General features: G+C 40.5%; 1 protein-coding gene across 3 annotated transcripts in view; it reads right to left on the bottom strand.

Annotated features, from left to right (window-relative positions):
- Positions 1-249: 249 nt before the first annotated feature.
- The window catches only part of LOC125487014 (probable G-protein coupled receptor 139), a 70527-nt gene continuing 45829 nt past the window's right edge, over positions 250-24947 (bottom strand). The window contains exon 3 of one of the 3 annotated variants that reach the window (XR_007265568.1): positions 250-732. Coding sequence is in view for 1 of the 3 variants with exons in the window: in XM_048616787.1 (XP_048472744.1) it covers positions 17004-17392 (389 nt within the window). In the remaining 2 variants the exon portion in view is untranslated. Of the gene's footprint in view, positions 733-16991; positions 17393-24947 lie in introns of those variants that run through there. The other 2 variants (XM_048616787.1, XR_007265567.1) reach the window with 2 other exon arrangements.

A 24947-nucleotide genomic window follows, 5' to 3' on the forward strand; every position in this document is an offset into this window, starting at 1 on the left:
GAGCACCTGCTCTCTGTTCAGGACGAACGACAACACCTTCCAGTGGCGAACCACTTCAACTCCCCCTCCCACTTCCTGGACGAGGAAGGGTCCCGACCCAAAACGTCAGCTTTCCTGCTCCTCTGATGCTGCCTGACTTGCTATGTTCCTCCAGCTCCACACTAGATATATTGATGATATGTTTTAATCAAGAACCAAATGTTTCTGTTTTATTTCAGGCATAAATGTAAAATTTTATTCATTCTTCACCTTCAATAACTTTTTTTCGTTAAAAGCTTCTAAATAAATCATGCACATTTATTAGATATCTCAAAATTTTCCAAATTCAAGCATCAACGTTTTCCCTTCGATATTTCTAATAATTTCTCTTCAAAGAAAACAATGGTTTTGCTCTGTGAATTGAAAGCACTCAGAGTTTGGGTGTGCTATTCCTGTTCCCTTGAAATGGTTTGCGAACACTAACCCAAGAGAATTTGATTTCATTTATTTATTCTGTCCAGGCTTCGTCGTTTTGATATGCCTGAAAACCAGTGGTCAGTTTTTTTTTTGGTTGTTTTCTGTTCTCCCGTTTTCAAACACGTTGCTAAAAGCATGGCTTGTGAGGTTTGAAGATGACGCATTTTAAAAAGGACAATGCATTTTTCGTCCAGCTCTCTGCTACGACGTTGAAAGTGTGCAGAATGATTCACACATTTTTGAAGTTGTTGGAAAATTTGCTGCATTTGCAATTGCCTGAAAATTTAAAAACAAAATTAATGCATTCCGTTTCTTGTAGAATGGATCCATTCATCCAAACATCTCTGACAATTCAGATACTTTAATCTTTTAAATGTATTCTCCATTATATGCAAAGAGCTGTGCAGTCAACCGACACTGTGCAATTAATTCCCTTCTGATTAAAAACGGGTGTGACAAAAAGATGTTAGACATAATTACGTCACAAAATATTCCTCTTGGAAAAAGACAAAGAACAGGCTTAACAGCATTAACAAAGGAAAAATCTCCATTCTTTGTTTGATTACTTCTGTTTCAAATCTATTGACATCAGCTTTCTCAGGCATCAGTACATGTTTTAGGCTTTAAAGGTTTCAAAATTCCAAACTCTGCTTAGTTCTCCTCAGTACAACTTCACACCAACAGACATTTAATATCAGCTAAGCTTACTTTCCAGTTTTAAAAAGTCAGAAATCTGTCAGAACTTAAACCCGAGGAGTCTCAGAATCCTGATGTTTCCATTCTTTTTCTATTTTTAGCAAGTAAGTTCAGCCTTGGTCTGATTTGCTGATAAGGAATAAGAATTGGTGTCCCGCATTAAATAGCAATTGTTTCAGAATGGAGTATGATAATTTAGGGATTATCCAAGAATGACATGTTTTAGCAATAAATAAAATGTAATTAAATGCATTAGAAATGTCAGTCGAGTCGCTATGTTGTTCTTGTATGATGTGGAAGTTAATGGATCCAAATGCAAGCCACAGTGTCCACATCTACAGTATATGATTGCAGCCCGAGGAATCTTGGCTCAGAGCTGATGAGTTGAAATCAGATTTTCAGACACTGCAGCACACCCGACAGAGGAGAGTTCGATTGTCTCTGGGCTCCAGCAGTCACATTGTCTAGCTTGTATAGTTCAAATTTTGCCAATGGTCAGGGACTGGACGGAATGGCAACAAGCGAGGGATCCTCAACAAAGTATTAGAGGAGGCTCAGCTCTTAAACTTTTGTACGAGGCGTGAAGTATTTGCTCCCCGTATGGATGAGGAAAGAGTCTGCAAGGAGAATGACAACTGCACCATGGTCCTGGAAGCCACTCAAGATGGATGAGCACAAAGAAAACTGATTGCAGTTGTGAATTCTGTAAATGCGGCGACAAATGGCAATCTGAATGAACAGAACAGATCAATGTGCATTGCCTACCTGGTGTAAACGTAAAGGACATTGCGAGGCGTCTTGAAAGGATATTGGGGAGGCAGTGGTGGATCCAGTTGTTACGAGTCATCTTTACACCAACAACAACACAGCAAGAGTTGGAAATGCTATTTGCTTGTGGAAGGTCAGGAATTTGGAACATTTTTCTTTAAAAAAAACGGATCTCAAATTTGCAATCTCTGGACTATTGCCTGAGCCGAGTGCAAATTGGCAAAGAGTTAAAGAGATTAGGAGAGGAGACACGTGGCTAAAGGAGAGGTGTGGGAAAGAATGGTCATATTTCGTGGGGCACTGGCATCACATTCGTGACAGGAGGGAACTGTGCCATTGTGACTGGCTCAACCTAAATGATCTGAGTCCAGGGCCCTACTGGAAAAGCAAAACGGGGTGATCACAAGGACTTTCATTTAGTTAAAGGGCGCAATGTCTTAGGAGAGATTATTAAAGTTTCCAGAGTAAGTTCGTTGGACAGAAGGAAAAGAAAGGACAAGACACTAACCATAGGCACAGAGAACAAATGGGCAACAATGAGAAGGTGGCGGTTAGTGCAGGACTGAGGATGTCGGATTTAAATGCATGCAGCATATAAAATGAGGTAAATGAACTTGTAGTGCAGATTGAAAATGATGACTACGATGTTGTGGGAATCTCAGAGACTTGTCTACAAGGAAATCAGGGCTGGGAAATATATATCCAAATATACACGTCCTATCGAAAGGACAGGCAGAAAATGAAATTAAATTGACAAGAAGATGTGGCATAGGGTCAGAAAGTGCAGAATACGTATGGGCAAAGCTGAGGAACAGCGAAAGCAACAAACGCCTGATGTCCTCCTAGCAGTAGTCAGGAGGTGGGGCAGAAAATAAATCAGGAAATGGACAAGTCATGTAAAAAAGGTACTATTACAAGAATCATGGGAGTTTTCATTTTGCAGGTGGATTTGGAAATCAGGTTGGTAGCAGATCCGAAGGGAAAAAATTAGTGAGATTGTTGATTTGTTTGCCCAGCTGGTAGGTTGGCTTGCAGACTTTTCATCACCATACTAGATAACATCATCAGTGCACCTCCAATCAGGCGCTGTTATTCTGACCCGCTTATTACTCATGTGGTTCAGTCTGATGCGGTGGTTGGCCTCATTTCCGGTTCTGTTTCATAGTGATTGGTATATAGGGTCTATTTCCACATGTTTGTTGATGGAGTTCCGGGTTGAGAACCAGTTCTCTAGGAAATCCCGTGCGTGGGAAACCTATGCCATCCTAGGAGCACCACCCGCGAGCAGCACTACTTCTTAATGAGTGCCTCAGTAAACAAGCATTACTGCACAGCATAAAATTCAAACCACTTCTCAACAACCCACAAGCACGAAGGACAACTGAACAGAACAGTCACAGAATGCTACGGGTAATGACCAACGATGGCCACAACCGCCTTCACAAATATGAGTGGGAAATTGCATGACAAAAACCTTTATCAAACAGCATAAGACCAAGACAAAGACAAGACTGGCCCCACAGATAAAATCAATTCATTCTGCCATTTCATCTCATGGGGTTCTTGACCTCCTCTGTTTTATTTCCAAACTTGAATGCTATCCCAGAACTTCAATTATTTCTGCCTTTTTCTCGATGTCAGGCAATACTTCTTGTGGCAAATGTCACTCAACCTGGATTTTGAAAGTTTCTTTATGACTGCAAGATATAAGTGTGTCATTTGCAGGAAATTCTTTCCCGTTTCCAGAGCCACGTTTATGCATTAAACACAACCGTTTATTTTACTTCACTTGTTCTATGTACTCATACACCACCAATGATCTCGTTTCTGCATCTCATCCAGAATCCCGAAGCACTGTCATTACTCACTGTGGTAGCATGCTGGGAATCAAGCTCAGCGGTGCTTCACAGTGCCAGGAGCCTGGGGTCTATTCCAGCCTTAGGTGATTGTCTGTGTGGAGTTTGTATGTTCTCCACGTGTCTTCTGTGTTTCTGCCGGGTGCTTCAGTTACCTGCCATAGAGCAATGATGTGCAGATTGGTGAACTGTCTGTGCTGAATTACCCCGTATTGTCGAGGAATGTACAGGTTAGGTAGATTACCCACGGTAAATGCACGATTACAGGGGTAGAGTGGGAGCTCTATCTCGGTGGATGCTCTTTGGAGGGTCAGTGAAGACTCTATTGGCCGAATGCCCTATCTCTGCACTGTTGGAATTCAATGTGTAGTTTTCTTTCAAAAACAATATATGTTCATATATTTTCATATGGTTTTATATATTGTAGGATGTGGACATCACTAGCTGGCGAGCATTTCTTGCCCTCCCTAGTTGCCCGTGTGAAGGTGGTGCTTAGCTGCCTTCTTGAGCCTCTACTGTCCATGCACTGTAGATAGATCCATTATAGCGTGGGAATGGAACTCCAGGATTTTGACCAAGCGACAGTAAAGAAATAACGATATATTTCCAAGTCAGAATGGTGAGTGGCTTTGAGGGGGTCTTGAAGGTGATTGTTTTCCCAAGCATCAACTGTTTTTGTCCATCTAGATGGAAGTAGTTGTGGGTTTGCAAGGTGTTTGTTAAGGATCTTTGATGAAATTCTGAAATGCATCTTGTAGGTAGTAAAAACTGCTGCTGATGAGCGTCATTGGTAGAGTGAATGATGGTGCCAATCAAGGATGATGCCAGGCTTCTTGAATGCTGTTGAAAACTGGAACCATACAGGCAAGTGGGAGTATTCCATCACACTCCTGACTTGTAACCTTGTAGATTGTGGACAGGATTTGGTAAGTCAGGAGGCGAGTCATTTTCCACAATATTCCTTGCCTCGCCTTACCTTGCCCTTGTGGCTGTTTCATTTACGTGGTGTTTCTGCTCAATGCTAACTCCGAAGATATTGATGCTGGGGTATTCAGTGATGGTAACTCCATTAAATGACGGTAGTTAGATTGTCTCTTATTGGAGGTAGACATTGCCGTGCAGTTATTGTCCAGAACTTGTTCCATGCTTTGGGAGTTCAGGAGGTGCGAATGGTGCTGAACATTGCGCAACAATTGGTGAACATCCCCACTTCTGACATAATGATGGAGGGAACGACATTGACGAAGCAGCAGAGACTTATTAGACTTTGGAACGACCCTGAGGAACTCCGGCAGAGATGTCCTGCAGCAAGATAATTGACATCCATCAGCCAGAACTATCTTCATTTTTACCAAGTATGACTCCAACCAGAGGAGATTTCGCCCCGGATACCAGACTATTCCAGTTTTCCTAGGGTTCCTTAGTACCACATTCAGTCAAACACAGCTTGGATATCAAGGACTTTTGCTGTCACCTTGTTTCGTGCATTCAACGATTTTGTTCATGTTTGAACGAAAGGTGCAATGAGGTCAGAACCTCAGTGGCCCTGGCAAAACACACATTAAGTGTTTGGGAGCAGGGTGTTGCTTGAAAGCACTGTTGAAGACACTTTCCATCACTTTAGAGCTGATTGCCAGTAGTATTATAGAACAACAGTGGGTTGATTTGCATTTTTCCCTTTTATTTTTGAGTCTATGTTTTCCCCATTGTGTGATTTATTCCAGTGCTGCTCATGCATTAAAAGAACTTAGCAAGGCACACAGAAAGTTCTCGAGTATATGTCTTCAGTGTATGGCCGGACTTACATCAGGGTCCATAGTATTTGCCACCACCCGTTTCTAATATCAAGTGGACTGAATTGGATTAGATGAAGACTGGCATTTGTGATTCTAGGATTCGTTGCAGAAACCAAAATTGTCAACCACTGATCACTTCTGGCAGAATATTGCTGTGTATGCTTCAACCCTAACTTTTGCATTAATGTGTTCGGCCCTTCCATCATTGGGGATGTGTGTGGAGGCGCCTCCTCTTCTAGATCTATATTTGAGTTGTGTAATTATCTGCCACGAGTCACGATTGGATGTGGCAGGACTGCAGAGGGACTGCACAGAGACGACACAATCTGTTGATTGCGCATTAATTACCTCAGTCTGTCACTAGCTGCCTATGCTGTTTGGCACAAAGTAGTCTATAATAGCTTCAATAAATTGGAACCTTATTTTTATTTATGCCTGGTGCAACTCCTGACTTCACCCTCTATTGAACCAGGGTTGTTTCTCTGGTTTGATGTTAATGGTTAACCGGGAAATATGGCCGGTCACGAATCTGCAGATTTTAATGAAATACAATTCTGCTGCTGTTGGTGGCCAGGTTTTCGAGAATATTTGTCGCTTGGATTGTGGATGAGGTTGTAGACATGCTCACTGAGCCGGTGGTTTTAGTTGCAAAAGCTGCGTAATCTTGCTAGGTAACATCATCGGTGGGCCTGCGGTTCTGTTCACAATCTGTCCAATTTAGCACAGTGACGGTGTCACACAAGGGAATGGAGAGTGCTTGCAATGTGAAGGCGGGACATTATCCCGACAAGAACTGTGTGGTGATCATTCTCATTGATAAGGGGAGACTTGCAGCCGATTGGTAGGGAGGATGTCTGGTATTCTTTTACCTCTTGTTGTTTCCTGCTCTACCTAGCACAGACCCAGTCTCATATCTCAGTGCTTTAAGACCCGAACTGCCCGATCAGTATTGCTGTGAAGCCAGCCTTGGTGGTGGATATTGAAAATCCCCCACAGAGAGTTAATTTTGCCGTTGCAATCCTCTGTGCTTCCTGAAAATGGTGTTCAACATGTAAGAACAATGATTCGTCAGCTGAAGAGGACAATATTTGCTACTCAGCAGGAGGCTTCCTTGTCCATGATTAATTTGACGTATGAAAATTTATGGAACCCAGAGTCAATTTGAGGTCTCCAAGCGCAACTCTTTCTCGACTGCATACAACTGTGCCACCACCTCTATTGGGTCAGATCTTCCAGTGAGAATAGAGCATATCAACGAATTGATATCATGAGTCTGGGACATTGTCTGTAATGTATGCTTCCGTGAGTATGACTAAGTCAGGCTGTTGCTTGACTAATGTGTGAAATAGCTCTCCCAATTTTGACACAAATCCACAGATGTTGAGAAGGATGAATTTGAAGCTGGGTTGTATTTGCCTTTGTCTTTTTCGGTGCCTAAGTTGATGCCAATTGGATAGTGGTCTTTAGTTGAAAGGGAATAACAGCATAAAAATTCAGACAGTTATCTGACAATCAGGTCCATTATATTAAGAATGCAATGGCAAGACACTTCAAAGATGTCCACATGATTAGAGAATGTCAATATGAATTTACAAAAGGGAAATTTGTGGTGACAAATCGGCTGAAGCTTTTATTTTGAGGAAGTAACTTGTAGAATATTATTACAGTTCCAGCTGATGTTTTTTACTTAGCAAGTCAGATCCCAAAATGGAATCCCAAAGGATACATTGTTTAAAAAATAATCCTTTCTAAAATATAAACCCACGGGACTGTAGATTTCATTTTAACAATAAAACAGATGTTTATTACACAAAATAAATAAATAGGAAATGAAATAAAACAGGCTATCTACACAAACCACAACTAGAAAACAATTCAAATCACACAGAAAAGCGAATTCCCTGACACCATGTGATACAGTTAGTTGAAATCTGTAGAATTTACTTAATTGTTTCTTATCAGTTTTGGCCCTTACAGAACTCAAACCTTAGACTTTCTCATCTTCGAATAAGAAATGCAAGTTTTAACTCAAACATTCCTGGTCTGAAGGTTGTCACACATTACTTTCTTCAATTGAGGCAATTTATTTCCTTAACCGCAATAAACAATCTTCGTTTTTTTACACGACAGAAATGGTAATTGTGTCTGTGATGTCTCCTACGAACTGCATCCAAAGTTTTTGAACTGCTTTTTTTTTTTAGCAAAATTGCTCATTCTTGATTCCAGTAAACTTCATGCTACTCTTTGCAACCTTAAATAGCCACAATATGAACTAAGTTCCATTCACAATCCAGGAGACACATACCAGTTTCAAAGTCAAATTGCACACCATGCATCACAGTAGATAGGGAGAACAGTAATATGGCGTTGTTGGATTAGATTATGAGAATTTGATGAAATCTTACATAAGAGTTTATGGTGCAATATTGAAACACGGATGTTTTGGTGAAATATAATACAATATACTGAAAATTTGCTAGAAGACAGAAAAACAGAATAGGAATAAATAGGTCTTTTGGAGTGGAATGAAAGATACGAATGGGATATCAGTCGAGCAAGTCAGAAAGGCATAGAGTCATACAGCATAGAAACAGATCCTTCGGTCCGACCAGTCCATGCTGAACGTAATCCCAAACTAAAATAGAATTGTGATAATTGGACCCAAACTGTTCCCCCACTTTTACTTCAGTCACCTGCTCTGGCTTATTGCCCAAAAGAAGGTCCAGTTTTGTTCCTTCTCTAGTCGGAGAATTCACATATTGATAAAGATTTTTTTCTTGAACACGTTGGACAAATTCTCCAATGTCCAAACTTTTAACACTCTGGTAGCTCCAGTCAATGTTTGGAAAATTTAAAAAGCCTATTCTTACAACTTTAATATGCTTCCATATATCTGAGATATTTCTGCATATCTGTTTCTTTCTTTTTGCTATTGGGGGCGGGGGGGCAATAGTATCATCCCATCATGGTGATGTTTCCTTTCTTATTTCTAATTTCCATCCATATATTTTCACTGGATGATTTTTCAGAAATACCTTCTCTAGTTACAGCAGTAATACATTATTTAATCAAAACGCCTCATCCCACCTTTCATAAAAACCAAAAGTACTGCGGATGCTGTAAATCAGGAACAAAAACAAAAACCCTGGGTCACCGGACCCGAAACATTAACTCTGTTTTCTCCTCCACAGATGCTGCCAGACCTGCTGAGCTATTCCAGCAACTTTGTTTTTGTTCACCCCACCTTTATCCCGCCTCCTTTTCAATCGTTCCTGTTGCACCTGAAGCCCGGAACATTGAGCTGCCAGTCCTGTCTATCTCTCAGCCAAATACTTGAGCTTTAATGATGATCCAGATATTCAATTTATCAGATAACCACGAGAGCAGTGCTGACTGGGTTTGCATGTCGGAAATGTGCTGAATTCCAGAGCAGTAGACTCTCTGGGAATTGTCCTGAAAATTTAGGATTTTAATAGGCATTTTCTCTAGTCAACAAAGAGTTGTGAATCAGTTAAGCTAATCGTCCTGGAAAAATGTACAGGTCAGAAGAAAACGACTCAAACTCTCGATCAAACTGTTAAGCTAACATCGTAACTTTCCATTTTCCAAGTGACAACACCTCCGTTGTTCGTTTATGCAACTTGGAGGCCTAGTGATCAACGCTCCAAATATATCACCTCCCCACCACCCCCGCCCATCACAGTTCCATTCTCTCCTGGGACGCGTAACAGCACCAGACCTGGTTGGAACTGAAAACGCCTACCCGCCACCAGAGCCAATACACGCTTTGTCATAAATAAAAGAAATACATCCCCACTGCTCTCCACGCCAACAAAACAGCTGCCTTCCTCTGTCGGCAGTCCTGATACCTGCTGTCATTGAAAAACCCGAATCTCCTCACTACTGACCTGTCCTCTCCCCGACCCCCAACTTACTCTAGGCACTCCTCCACTGTACAACTGACACCCTGCTTACCTGACACACTGGCATTCTAATTACCTCGCAGCTTACCCATTTGGTACCCTAGCTACCTGGTTCCCTTACTCCTCAACCAACTGCAAATCCAACTGCGTGCTAACCTATATACTTACCTTTCACAGGAGCTGCAAAGGTAACTGACTGTACTCGAGACTTAAATCGCAGAATACTGGAAAAGGCGATGCAGTTTTATATTCTCCAACTATTCTGTTGGATGAGAGAACTCATTAAATCCTTACAGTGCGGAAGTAGGCTATTCACCCCTTGCAGTCCTCACCGACCCTCTGAAGAGCATCGCACCATCTCCAGCTCTCTATTTCCCACGGCTGATCCAACTAGCCTAAACATCCCTGGACACTATGGGCAGTTTAGCATGGTCAATCCACTTAACCTGCACATATTTGGACTGTGGGAGTAAATTCATGCAAAAACAAGAAGAATGTACACAACTCTACACAGACAGTCATCCAAGACGGAAATCGAACATGGGTCACCGATGCTGTCAGGAAGTAGCACTAACCAGTAAGTCACCGTCCCGTCCCGCTATTGGGTTCCAAGTATTATCTGCATTTAAGAACGAACCAGAATTGATTGCCAGTCAGACATGCAGAACTCATTTCTATTGGGTAAATAAAGAACGAGATGACAATCTGACTGTGATCGCCACTCTTCAGAATAGCGAGGCCAAGAATAGTTCCAGTCTTTTGATGGTTAGAGATTCATTGGAGCAGCGTAGAGTGGAGATTTCAATGGGAAGAATGCCAGACAAGGCAGACTGCACGGAAAATGCTCATGAAATGAAATATTCCAGTCAGAAACATACCGCACCTGAAACTACGGACAAAATTCATGTAAGTTGAAGAATCTAATTGGTTCTTACACCACCTGCTGGTTGTGCTGTTGTTCATTTAAATCAAAGAATACAGCATCTACGTCCATAAAAACGGGACATGACTTCAATTCTACTGACCACCTGACACAATGAGGGAGCTGTTGAATTCCACGTATTCTGCACCATTCTGAAGGGAGCTGGATCAAATTTGTGAAATAACTGGAAGAGCCTGTTGAAGTCAGAGAATTGGAATTAAATCACTCACTTAAAATTCATAGGTACTTAGAAAATGCTAGAAGATTAGAAACATATCTAATATCTTGGTAACCATTTAAGAGACGCTCTGACTGGACTTTGACTCACATCACATTCCTTCGCACTCGTTACAACGCCTGGACTACCATAACCTCCAGCAGCCAAATCCCTTCCCCTCCACTCGATCCGATTCGGCCTCCCAAACCGAACTCAAAGTGATGATGTACTTAGAGCCTGGATTTCAGTATTTTGTCAGACAGAAATATGGTCAAATGTTATTCTCATCTTTGGGCTGTTAAATTGAAAACACTTGTGGGCTGTGGAAATAGCAAGTTCTGCAGATGCTGAAAATCAGAGTCGATACACTGTGGAACTGGAGGAACACAGCAGGTCCAGCAGCATCAGAAAAGCAGGAAAGTCGACGTTTCGTGTCGGGACCCTACATCAGGATTGGGTCGACTTTCCTGCTCCTCCAATACTGCCTGACCTGCTGTGTTCCTCCAGCTCCACACTGTATCGATTTGTACGCTGTATTTGAATGTTATGATTGAAATACAAACATTACAGTGAAGGAGAAAAATAAAGGATTGCGAATGCTGGAAATCAGAAGAACAAAGAGAGATTGCTGGGGGTGGGGGGATCTCCAGCACTTCTGGCAGCAGAGAAAGCAGAGTTAATGTTTTACGTCGAGTGACCCTTTCTCCGAACTGTTCTGAACGAGGTTCACTGGACAGTAAGCGTTAACACAGATGCTATCAGACCTGCTGGATTTTTTTCCAGCAATTTCCATTTGCATTACACTTAAGTGAGTTGGCTGCTTGTCCAAATGACTACAAGTTATATGAGTGCTGCAGCTGCTGTCTGAACCCAGCAAGGAAATTGTCTTTCAAATATAAGTAAGTTTCCTCTTAATCTCCCATTTCACAGTCAGGGGAACACTTGTGTCCAGTTACAAAAGTCACCGTCAAATCTCAGACAGGGTGAGGGTTCCTCCCAGCTCTTATCCATTTCCCGTGTTACAACCAGGTTATACAAACTAGATTGATTTCCTATCGATTGTAGCAGTGGGTCGAAGCCCCGATAATTGATTCTATTCACTTATTAACTGTATTAATGAGGAATAACTGTGTTCCCTTACCTCGGACACTGTTCTTTTCAATGCGCATTTATCTCACACCAACCCAAAGGCAGAAATCCACTCTATTTCCTGCCCTCTGCACTGACAGTTGCTCACTGACAGTTCATGCGTTATCTTTTAAATGTTCTGCAAGGCTGCACTTTTTACACAAAACAATGAACTGAGGATGTTGGAGAACTGAAGCAAGAATAGAAAGATCTGGCGAAACTAGCATCTGCAAACATAAAAATGGAGTTAACGTTTCTGGTCGAATGATCCTTCCTTCATTTATTAATAAGGGTATCCCTGAGTAAGTGATCTCAATTCTCTGTTCTATGTTGGTGTCCTGTACCACCGGCCACTGTCAGTTCTCAAAAGTAAATGAAGTTTGACTTTTTGTGAATACGTTTAGCGTGGTCCACTTGTTGCAACGGTTCTCTCTGTTCCTGGTCATGGACTCAGAATCACGTTTACTTTGTGAATCAGAGCATTGCTCTATTACTGATCCTGTCACCACTCCTGTGCATTCTTTTGTTATTTCTGAACCATTCACGTTGCTGCTTCTCCCTCAACGCCAGAATTTCATCTTCAATCACATATTCTTATTTCAACAACTGCCCCACTACTGTTTTCAATTTGGGATCATGATGCACTATTATAGTCCCTCGAAGTACCTGGAGACTCCAGTTCATGCAATGAGCTATTCATTTTGATTCATAGTGTACTTATAACTTCACACCGAGGCTCCAGAATTGATGATATAATAGTGTACTGTAAACCGATGAACGTTTATGTAATTATTTTCAAGTAACAAGGTTGTGGGATGTCAGATTCCATATTGTCAAGTTACATTGCAATGTCTCTGTGTGCTTTTCGTATTAAAGTTTCATACAGAGATTCTTCTACAGAGATGAAGGAGGATAGAATTGCAGGTAGCAGGTTGTCAGAGATGGGCTTAACGTATTTCAGCAATAGTGAAGTGAGTTTGGAGTGGGCAAGGTCATGGCGTATAGGTGGTGATTTAAACGTGGATTGGTGGAATGATTCCTGAGTTTCAAGGTTTGAATTAAGTGTTTGGTTACATTAGTTTGATCCAGAAATACTGAAGGATTGGTGATCTATTTCCAGGTTGGGATGGTGAATGGCTTCGAGAGTACCTTGCAGCAAACAGTATGAGTCCAGGTCGCCGTGATGTCTGTCTCTTCCCTGGGCTGTGGTACGTTATAGCAGGAGGGGAAGAGCCCTTTCATTGTGGTCCATAATTGTAGAAAGAACGTTGGAAAGTCAGAGAATTTTCCAAGTCAGTGTGAGAAGCTTGACCACAAATTAAGAATCCTAAATATAACAAGGTTTCTATTCTAGAAGTGAGCCACAAGTCGATATGTGTGACAAGTAAGACCAGGAATCGGAATGTGTGGCTCAAACACTTCACTGGGAGAAATGGGCTCCGGTTCTTCTGGTGCTGGCGCCAGGACTGTGAGCGTCGGTGTAACATGTTGTGCAGACACTTTTTTTTCCCAGAAAATTAAAAGTTAAGTATTTGAAGGCGCTTAATTTTGTGTATTTATTCATACCTATTACACTTTAACTTTACGTTAATATTCCTTCAATTGTGCAATTTAATCACAGTCATAGTCAGGTCTCACCGCCAGATCCAGTAATAGATTACAGTTTGCACCAAAATTGAGCAAAACTGACTCAATTTCTATTAATCAGATGGGTGAGTCTCCTTTCTGTTTATTATCCTTTTACAGTTAACGTGACAACTATTGTGATTGTGTGCCGAGGAACCACTGGTCTCTCCAAATGTATCACTCACTAGCCGCCACCAACCCCCCCCCCCCCCCCCCCCCCGCTTCCCCCAGGACATCTGTTTCCTGTCATTGACGTAATTTTTGATAAATTCATGATTATTATTTCCTGACTACAATCCTGATACTTACCCCACACACGCGCTCGTGTGTGTGTGCGTGTGTGTACTTGTGTGTGTTTTTTAAACCACATCCTGGTTCCTGCACCTACCGACATTGCTGCCTGATTAACAGTCACTGTTCCTTTTGATCCTTTACTGCGAGAGGTTGAGAGTCAGATATTGCACTGAGAAAACGGCTGTTGTGGTTTTAGGAATGGTCTGTCTGGTGTTCTGTTTCGAAAACACTCCCTTTCATTTTGCATTCGAGACAATCACTGCCAACGACAACATAGCCTGGTTCGACAATTTGAATGTAGAATATTACACTCTGGCTGCATGCAAAATATTTCGCTGGATTAACCATTGTTCAACTTCATTTCTCCTAACATTCCTGTGCAACGTATTTTAAAGGTCAGTAAAATCTGCAGGAGGTTGAGCCAGAACAATGACTGATGTCAACCATAATGATACAGAGATGAAGAGAAGGAAATTCATCAAGTTATTCCTCAGCGTAAATTTCCTACTGTTTCCTACTGGACAGTGGGAGCCTTTTTCCTCGGATGGTGATGGCTAGCACGATGGGACATAGCTTTAAATTGAGGGGTGATAGATAAAGGACAGATGTCAGAAGTAGGTTCTTTACTCAGAGAGTAGTAAGGGCGTGGCATGCCCTGCCTGCAAAAGTAGTAGACTCGCCAACTTTAAGGGCATTTAAATGGTCATTGGATAAACATATGGATGATAATGGAATAGTTTAGGTTAGATGGGCTTCAGATTGGTTTCACAGGTCGGCGCAACATCGAGGGCCGAAGGGCCTGTACTGCGCTGTAATGTTCTATGTTCTATGTTATGGGTGATATTTGCGATATTCTTCTTGTTAATGAAAATTATAAACAAATACTATTCAAGAGCTGGAATGATGCAATGTTGATCCCGGACAATACCAAATTTATGATCCTGCTTTTGAGTTTCTGCACAAATGCGATTATTTCTGCAGTGACGTAGAACAAATTCAGAGAGGTGCTGAAGAATGGGATGAAGCGTCCACTCAGAATAATATTTAAATTATTGAAACGCTGTAAATAACGGAGGCCCTCTTAGTGGTTTTTTAAAAAAAGAAGCAAAATCCTAGATCAATAAAGCGATTAGCTGATATTAAACAGAATTGAGGTATAAGTTTTGACCATGGAAATAACAAATAACGCAGTGATGTTGAACTTGAACAGGACACAGTCAGGTTACATTTAAAGCAATGTGCACCATACTGGTATTCGAACAATAAAACTATATAGATTCACTGGGAAGGTTATGGAGGCAAACTGAGCGACCGGTATTTAAAATAGTTAATGCTTGGATAAGGTAAGTGTGGAGAGAATTTGTTCACCTGTGACAGAAGATACATGAGCATAAATAGTAGTTATTGAGTAACAAATCATCTCAAACACAAACAGCGATTTAAGTACTAGCAAGCACTTGGCATGCCCTTAGTTGTGGACTTCCATTGCACAAAACTGGTCCATTGCTTAGGTAGTTAAGAACATACAACTGTACAGCACAGGAAAGGGCCCTTCGGCCCATGATGTTGTGCTGAACATGACGCTAAATTAACCTATTCCCTTCTGCCTGCATTTGGTCCATATCCTTCCATTCGTTGCATATTCATATGCTAATCTAAAAGTTCCTTAAACATCCCTATCGTACCTTCCTTCACCGCTACCCTGGTAGACTCTTACCACGCTGTGTGAAAAAAACTTGCCACCACATCTCCTTTGAACTTTCCCCACCCTCCCACCTTAACTGCACGCCACTTAGTTTTAACTCTGGGTAAAAGATTCTGACCGTCAACCCTATCTATGCATTTCATAATTTTACCTACTTCTATCAAGTTTCCCCTCAGCCTCCACCGCTTCAGAGACAACAACCCCAGTTTTTCTAGCCTCGCTTTATAGCTCATATCCTCCAAACTAGGCACTGTCCTGGTCACCCTCTTTTGCACCCTTTCCAAAGCTTCCACAACCTTCCTGTAATGTGACGGCCAGAACTGAACGCAATACTCTAAAGTCTGGCCCAAACAAAGTCTTATAAAGCTGCAGCATGACATCCTGACATTTGTACTCAATTCCCCGACCAATAAAGGCAAGTGTGCCATAGGCCTTCTTTACCATTCTATCAGGGAGCTATGGACTTGAATCCCAAGGTCCCTCTGTACATCAATGCAGAGTCCTGCCATTAACTGTATACTTTTCCTTAACATTTGATCTCCCAAAGTGCAGCATCTGACACTTATCCGGATTTGACTCTATCTGCCATTTCTCCACCCATATCTGCAACTGATCCATATCTCGCTGTATCCTGTGAGTTTAAATATCAATCTAGCAGAGTGTGAACAGAACACGATGCTGTATGGTAGAGATGAGATAGATAGCAATGGAAGTGAAACATACATACCGAAAGTGACTAATTGATTTTAGTGACCCTTGTCTATGCTGTGCCTTCCAAATCATGCTATCTTCTAATTTACAGCTTCGCACTGTCTCCCTATCCATTGACGAGGTTCTCACTCTGAAGGCTGCAAACCAATTGCTGTAAATAACATGAAACATACCTTTTACAGTAGACCTCAGATAGAAGGCAATAAAGTCTTTGTTCTTCACGAACAAAAATGTAACAAATATTGATCCAAAATATTGTTGGCTCAATTGCTGTATGGATGAAGGAATTTCTAGATCATTCCTGAGACAATTCAGTCGATAAAAGACAATGGTAAATTATTATAATGATGCCCTTTTGAATAGCTGGGCCTGTCCCTCAGCTTCACTCAGTTGTTTTTATTAGTGATTAATTGAATAATTGAGGTCACTGGATAATTCAAAAGGCATTTGAACTGCTCTCTGAAATTGGATTGAGTCACTCCATAAATAAGAGTGTTTGTGCAGCAACTTAAGTTCCGCAACATAAATCCCATTTGCCTTTAGAGATATAAAGCATCAGTGTCATGCTGATCATCTGTTTCTGAAAGTACATAATACAAGAAATCAATGACATACCAACCACAAAAGGATGAAGCTGCCAGATATGGTGAAAAGTAAAATCACAGACTTCCTTCTACTCTCCATCTCAGAATCACTGTGATTCTCTCTATTGCTTTGACCTCTCAGGCCCTTGCGGACTCGACTAGTTACTATAATGTATTTGACTGTTCGAGAATTGAGCAGTAAAATTAAAGCAAATGGCAGCAATGGGGTTAAAACTGTATCAAACCAATCAACAGCCATCCAAATAGGCTCTGTATAATAGCTTGGTTTTACAGAACAGAACCAATGTATATTATCAATTATCACTGTGGGTTTAATATAAAATAGAAGGGGACATTCTTTAAACAGAGCAAAGTACATGCTGTTGCTACAACCACGGTAGCAACGTTCTTCGTGCAATATTTGGTTTTCAGATTCTGGTAACAAGTGGCTACATGTCTATCCAAAGTGAAGAACACTGTGAACCAAACAGAACAATCTATCGCCGCATAAAGCACGACTAAAATAGCACTGCACACAGGAGTCATGTCCAGGAAAGATCCTGGAAAGTAAAAATAACTGATTCGCCATAGTATGACCTCAGTGATAATAACCAGTAGATCTGCCATTGCCATGGCTACTAGATAACGAGTGATGCCTTTGGAGAGATCACATTTTCCCTGTGATAGGACCACAATTGTCAAAATGTTGGCTGTAACAAAAAGAGAAAAGAGAAGAAACTGGAAATTAATGATCAATTATCTTCCATGTTTGAGTTAAGTACTGGTAGGGCTTTTTTCCAATCAAAATCAAGTTGGTTAATGCTATGAACAAAACATTTTTAAAACAAAAAATAACCTCAAAACAAACAACATATGTGCAGCTACCCACGTTCTATTTTGTCTTTCGTGCACGAAATATGGGTGCTTCTGGAAACTCAGCGCCCCCTAGTATGGACTCCTGCTAAGTGGATTTCTTGAACTACTGCAGTCTAGGTCCTGTCGATCACACCACAAAGCGCTTCTAGAGGGTCATCCAGGACATTTACTCAGTGGCAGCAAAGAGAGAGTGACAAATTTCCAAGTCAGGCGTATACTTAGAGGGAAAACCAAATGGTTTCCCTGTACCAAGGCTCCTGCTTTCATTGTTCTTCTGATAGTGTTCAGAATTTGAAAGGTTCTGTCAAAGAAGCCCTGACGAGTTACTATTGTAGATCTTCTAGTAAATACATGTGTTTTCTAAGGTACATTACTGATGAAGTAAGTGAATGTTTATGAATGAGTACAGATTGTCATCGAGCAGGTTATTTTATTCTGGACGGTTTCTGCTGTTTCTGTTGATGATGTAGTCGTCGAGACACTTGGCTGATTTCAATCATTGTTCTGGTATGTAGCTGTTGAACAGACTTTGGACAATCTATGGGTGCGTTTCTCATTGTAGGCCACAAAGCTGCTCTTAAGATGAATAAATGATATGACTTATCATGATTCTGGTAATTTATAAAGCTTTCAGGACAACAATTGCAATATGTTCAGTGATTCAAGGTCATTTTTCCCAGTCAATTGTTGGAAATTGTAATGTTTCTCACAGAACAGAAGACCCAACATTGTTTCTCACTTATGAGACTGCATTTTGTTGCCTGGAAACATGCTGTGTTACCCGTGCAGTTACAAATGGAGCTGAACACAATGCAGTCATCACAATGTCAGTCAACCATTTATTAATGATCATCTGAAGATGATTGGGCTGAGGATGTTTAATGATTAGTTCCTGCAGTGAGGTTTTTTGGGCTCACATGATTCACAAACAACCTTCACAATCATGTTTCTTTAAGTCTGGCTAGGGAGGGCAAGTTCTTTTGTTTTTATCCCCCCTTCTTAATCCCACTGTAAATGTAGCAAAATCTCAGGATTTCTGGACCATGGCCACAACTGGACAAATGACATGGGCTAAAATATAGACATCTGCACTAGAGAACACATTTTACTTTGAGCGATCCCATCATGTTGTGTTGAGGACTATGGCAGAATTAATCAGTGATTAAGCATTTATAAATCAAACAGAAGGTGGTCACTGGTGAGAAAACTCCACATTGTCAAAATTTAACTGAATAAATTCATCAATCATCTGCAAGAAAAAAAAGCAGGGATACCAAAGATTCCTAATATAATGATGAAAGATATGGAAAGTGTCGAAGGCACTCCAGTCAGTTGCAGATTTTTTCCAGTTTAATGCCACAATCCAATGTTCATTCTATGCAACAAACTCCTCACAGATTTCGGTCCTTACGACCCACAATGTCTCAGAATTACATTGGCAAAAGGGAAGGTATCAGCATGAGAACCTTTATGCGATTGAAACAATCACAGCAACTAAAATATTTTCAAATACCAGCAAAAAACCTTCCCTTTGACAGTTGATTATATCAATAAAACATGGAAGTAACCATGACGAAAGAAGAGATGAAAATCTTTGAGAATTCCTCTTTTTTTCAGCAATACTCAAGTTCTGTACAAACAACCGACAATTTTAAAATACAACTGGCTGTTCTAACCCTCTCTATGATCCACGCTAAGTACGATTTACCTTTATAGATATTCTCATCAATACATGCTCATTATGGTCAGGTATTCCACTCTGGCCTATGACAAAATCAGATGGACTCTACAATGACACACTCTCCCAAACCTATTGTGCATCATAAATTTGCCTAAACCTAGATGTGTTGCAATTGTCTATTGCATGTGTTGGTATCAGTGGCCCTCAGAGTTACATAGAAGGTGCTGATCACTTGCAGTGTCGGAATGAAAACTTGTGGATAATGTAGTTATGTTTACACAAATAATATCACTGAAAATATCTGTATGTAATGAACCTTTCATGACTGTAATTTGCAAGTTAAATGGAAAATAATCAGAGTGCAGTTCATGCTCACGTTTACACAATTTCAATGGTTATTACCACCTACCAGGAACAGTAAAAGCAGTAAGCATCAGATAGTATATTTCTGTAAAACTGTAAAATGTTCTTAACATTTTCCATGTCAAGTAATCTGTCCCTTTGTGCTTCAGGTAATCTTTATGAGATAAGCTCTGATGTGAAGCATTGACAGAGTTTTTAACATGACTCCTCAGGAAACCCGTGGATACTCAGGAATTGCAACAACATTCAAATTGCATTAAATACTTATCGATAATTTGTGTAATTTGAACAAACAAGTTCAAACAGCTGGTTGATTTTCATATTGTCTTCGATCTTATTTGGTGCTCAGGTCAAATTTAACTTCTGAGTAAATTAATTACAGCAAATTTGGAGTCTACATTTTCACAGAGAAGGCAGTGTTGTTGTAAACAGCATCCGACTGTTTCATGATGTCTTTATCTCTGCTCATTTAGTAATTAAACTCCAAATATTGGAGTGAGCTGTAAGGTTTGCTGTCCTGCTCCTTGAGATATGATTGCCCTCTCTCGCAGAAACCAGACAGTTACCAGTCTATGGGTCGAAGAATTAAACAATTTAATGCTGGTCACACAACTCAATCAAACAAGCGGGGTCAATGAAAACATTCATCTGACTGGCTACCATTAGGTTGCTATTTGTGATAAAGGCTTTACATTAGAAAAAGGGTCTTTGGTTTCACAGGGCAAATACTGATGCAATATTACATGGTAGAAAGCATTTAAAAGTCATTCACATCTTGAATTGATAAATCATATTAAATTGACAAAGTATGTCAACTCATTTCAGAACTTAAAAATAATGCAAATTTCCTTAATAAATTTTAAATAAACAAAATTCTCAAATTAAAGTAAAACCTCATATGAGGATAATGCATAATGATCTCAGAGATAGAAAGAACTGCAGATGCTGGAATCAGAGATAACACAGTGTGGAGCTGAAGGAACACAGGCCAGGCAGCATCAGAGGAACAGGAAAGTTGATGTTTCGGATCGGGAACCTTCTTCAGAAATGGTGAGGGGGAAAGGAGCTTGGAAATAAATAGAGAGAGGAGGGGAGGGGCTGGGGAAGGTAGGTGGGATGGTGACAGGTGAATGCAGGTAGGGAGTGATGGGGATTGGTCATTGAGGTAGGAAGGGGAAATAGGTGGGAGAAAAGATGGATAGGTTGTGTCAGGTCAAGGAGGCGGGGATGAGAGGGAGGGTTGGTCATGGGATGAGGCCTGGAGTTGGGAGATTTTGAAACTGGTAAAATCCACGTTTAGGCCATTGGGCTGTAGGCTCCCGAGGTGGAATATGAGGTGCTGCTCCTCCAGTTTGCAGGTGGTGTCATTGTGACACTGGAGGAGGCCCAGGATGGACATGTCACCCAGAGAGTGGGAGAAGGAATTAAAATGGTTCACGATCAGAAGGTGTTGTTGTTATGTCAATTTTCCATTTAATACAGAAAATACAATCGGATACAGCAAAACAACTTAATATATTCTCAGTTATTAAAAACACCGTTGTAGTCTTCAATGATATTTGATTGATAATCAATGGTTTGCACAAGGGCTGTTCAAACACATGGAAGTTGATTTTAGCTGTGGCTCTTCAACCACATTCAGTCTCCTCTGATTTATATCAGTCTTTTATTCATTCACAGGATGTGGGCATCGCTGGTGAGGACAGCGTCCATTTGACCAGATCTCCCCCATTTGACCAGATCACAGATAAGTGTCAACGATATTGTGGGTCTGTAGTCACATATAGGCCAGACCATGTACGAATGGCAGTTTCCTTCCCTAAAGGGCATTAGTGAACCAGATGGATATTTTTCCTAACAATCGCTAATGGTTTCATAGTCCTAGTTAAATCCTAAATTCCAGATTTTTATTTAATCAAATTCCACCACCTGCTTTGGCAGAATTTGAACCCGGATTCCCATGGATTGATAGTATGTCGATAATAGCACGAGTCTATTGCCTCCCCCCTGCCATCAACTTCCATCCTAGTCTGTTCCCACCTTCCCTGACCACTTTTCGATCCAGAAGAGAGAAAAGAGTGACTGCCCTTGGTGTCATGGCTGTGCTGAGAGTAGCACCATGGAGCATAAACAAAACTAGAATCAATGGGTATTGGGGGAAAAGCTCTCTGCTTGTTGATATCATACCTGGCAAAAAGGAAGATGGTTTTTGGAAGTCAGTCTTCTCAGTTCCAGGACATCACTGCAGGAGTTCCTCAGGGTAGTGTCATAAGCCTAACCATTTTCTTTTACTTCATCAATGACCTCCTTTCCATCATTCGGTAAGAAGTGGGGATGTTCACCAATGATTGGACAATGTTCAGAACTATTTGTGACTCCTCAGTTACTGAAGCAGTACGTGCCTAAATACCAGAAGATCGGGACAAAATCCAGGTTTGGGCTGAAAAACACCAAGTAGCTTTTGCACCATACAAAAACCAGGTAATGCCTATCTCCAGCAGACAAAATCGAACCATCACCCTTTGACATAGATTGGTGTTTACCATTACTGAATCCCTTCACAAACAACATTCTGTTAGTTACCATTGACTAGAAATTCAACTGGGCTCATCATATAAATACAATGGCTTGGAGTAACTGCAACGAGTAACTTAACTCCTGACTCCTAAATCATGTTCAAAATCTCCACGGTTTAAATCAGGGACATGATGGAATAATTCCCGATTGCCTGGATGAGTGGAGATCCAACAGCACTCGAGTACATTGACGCCTTCCAGGATAAAGCAGCCTATTTGATTGCATTATGTCCACAAACATTTCATCCCTTTGCCGTTAATGCTCATAAACTGCAGTGGGCACAATCTGGAAGATGCACTGCATAAATTCACCAATGCTTGTAAGGCAACACCTTTCAAACACACACTGCTATCATTTGGAAGAACAAGAGCTGCAGATGGATGGGAAATCTACTTCCTCTAAGTCCCTCCACAAGCCATTCACAATCTTGACTTGAAAATACATCTCCGTTCATTCAGTGTCATTGAGTCAAAATCCTGGAATTCCCTTCCTAATTGCATTATCGGTCTACTTACAGCGCTTGAACTGCAGTGGATCAAAAAGGCAACTCACTAACATGTTTTCAAGGACAAATAGGGACTGGAAATAAATACTGGCCAGCCTGTGCTGCCCACATCCCATGAATCTTCGTTTTAAGTATATGATTTTTATATTAAAAAAAACAATTTTAAAGTGAGATAAGTTGAGAAAAGAAAATTGAAGAGGCCATTTTAATGCATGGAAAAGGCTCATCATTTGGTTTCTTCAATGGAATACAAATGCCATCGATATGTTAAAAACACATTGGGGATTGGAGTGATGCTGTGCATTTGACAGGCATTATGTGAGATAGCTTTGTATCATCAGTGGTGGGGACATTTCAAGATTAATATCATCAGAAGTACCACAGGCAATAAAACAAATTGTTACCTGTGAATGCAGACTCTCTTTGAGCGTTGCTTTAAATATCTTTAAATCTGTATTTAAATCTTTAAATAGATCTTTGCAAGATATGTCTGACTTTATTTCTGCAGACATAGTAAATTTGAAATGTCTTTAAGGGAGTGCTAATCCTATTATAAATCCTTCTTACCTGCTATCAACATTGTAACAAAGATTCAACATTATGTATGCTATCTTCTCAACAGTTCTTCAGCATTTTAAAGATTAAACTGTAAGGGCAAAATGTTTACTGTTTTTGTAATGTAAGTGCATTTTTTTTTAGGAGAGACAAGAAGGAATAGGAACAATTCCCTTGACTTCGCGGAGGCAATGGTACACATTATACAGAACACACAGGGTGTAGCAGTTGTTTGAAATGATGTTGTAGATAGTTATTTGGGTGGCATTTATGCTTCAGTAAGGAGGTAATGTTTTGCTTTGTTGCAAGAAGTCCTTAAGAACTGCATTGATTTGTGAGTGACAATGAAGCTAACCGTTTCTCTTTTTGTTTGCAAGCAAGCAATTTCACCTGGAATTGTTGATATATATTGCCACCTTGCAATGCTCAAAGAGAGTCTGCATTCACAGGTAACAATTTGTTTTATTGCCTGTGGTGCTTCTGATGATATTAACCTTGAAATGTCCCCACCACTGGTGATACAAAGCTATCTCACATAATGCCTGTCAAATGCACAGCATCACTCCAATCCCCAATGTGTTTTTAACATATCAATGGCATTTGTATTCCATTGAAGAAACCAAATGATGAGCATTTTCCATGCGTTAATAGAGAATAGTCCCACTCATTGATTAGCATGATTGCATGTGACGCCTAAAAGAGGATCCTGACTATGGAGAAAGACCACTGAAAAAGTTCTCAGGATTTTTATAACCGATTATTTGTCTCCTTACAGAAGCTGACAAGCTCATGTATGATTTAATCATTGCTCTGTGACACTAATTTTCCTTCTTTGCAATGTCTCATTGAATAAAAAAATTCTGAAGGTGCATTGACTCCCCGCAGCTGCCTGGTCGTGCCTTCCTGCTCTGTGAGACCATTCAGAAAACCTCTATCCCCAGTTAATGATCCTCTTGGAAATTATGACCATCTTACCCACAGGAACATTAGAAGAGTTCAATTTCTACACGATACAAAGCTGTGTAATAACATTTCTGAAAAGGTTGATTAGAAAATATCTGCATGAACATTATGCTGCCCTTCTTTGCTCTTTTGCATCAAAGGTTACATAAGATATTTGAATACTATATTACAGTTATTAATAACAAATGTAGGAACAGATTGTGGACGTGGAGATAACGAAAACATTGGATCAACATTATCTTACAAGGCTACAGAATCTTGAGAGAATCTGAATGATGAATATTTTATGAGCTTTATATCACAGAGGGAATTTGAAAATCCCACTGAAAACTACGGCTAGTGTCCTGTAAACAGTGGGAACCATTTGGTGGCCTCCTTCCTACCAAGATACAAAGTTTTCTCGACAATATGAGCTGATAAGTCGACAAATCAACACCTCACTGGGACGTTAAAATACGGATGTCAAAGTCTCCAATTCTAAAATCATGAGATCACATCTTTCCTGCAAGCAATTACATTGTTCTTTTCAAATACCTTTATTTCACTGAATTTATTCAACTGGTCATTTTACCACTTGTAAATTAGACTTCCCAATTTATTTCAAAGTTTTCACAAATTTACTTAACCAAACATGTTGCCAGCACTTCCAAAGTCATTCGAAATGATTCCATGTGTTGGAATCCACTTGTCCCGGCTGGACTATTTGTGGGTATCTATGTCTGGTGACCTCAATGCCTATCTGAGT

Source organism: Rhincodon typus, chromosome 35 (assembly GCF_021869965.1).
Source record: "Rhincodon typus isolate 14 chromosome 35, sRhiTyp1.1, whole genome shotgun sequence".
Lineage (NCBI taxonomy): Eukaryota > Metazoa > Chordata > Chondrichthyes > Orectolobiformes > Rhincodontidae > Rhincodon > Rhincodon typus.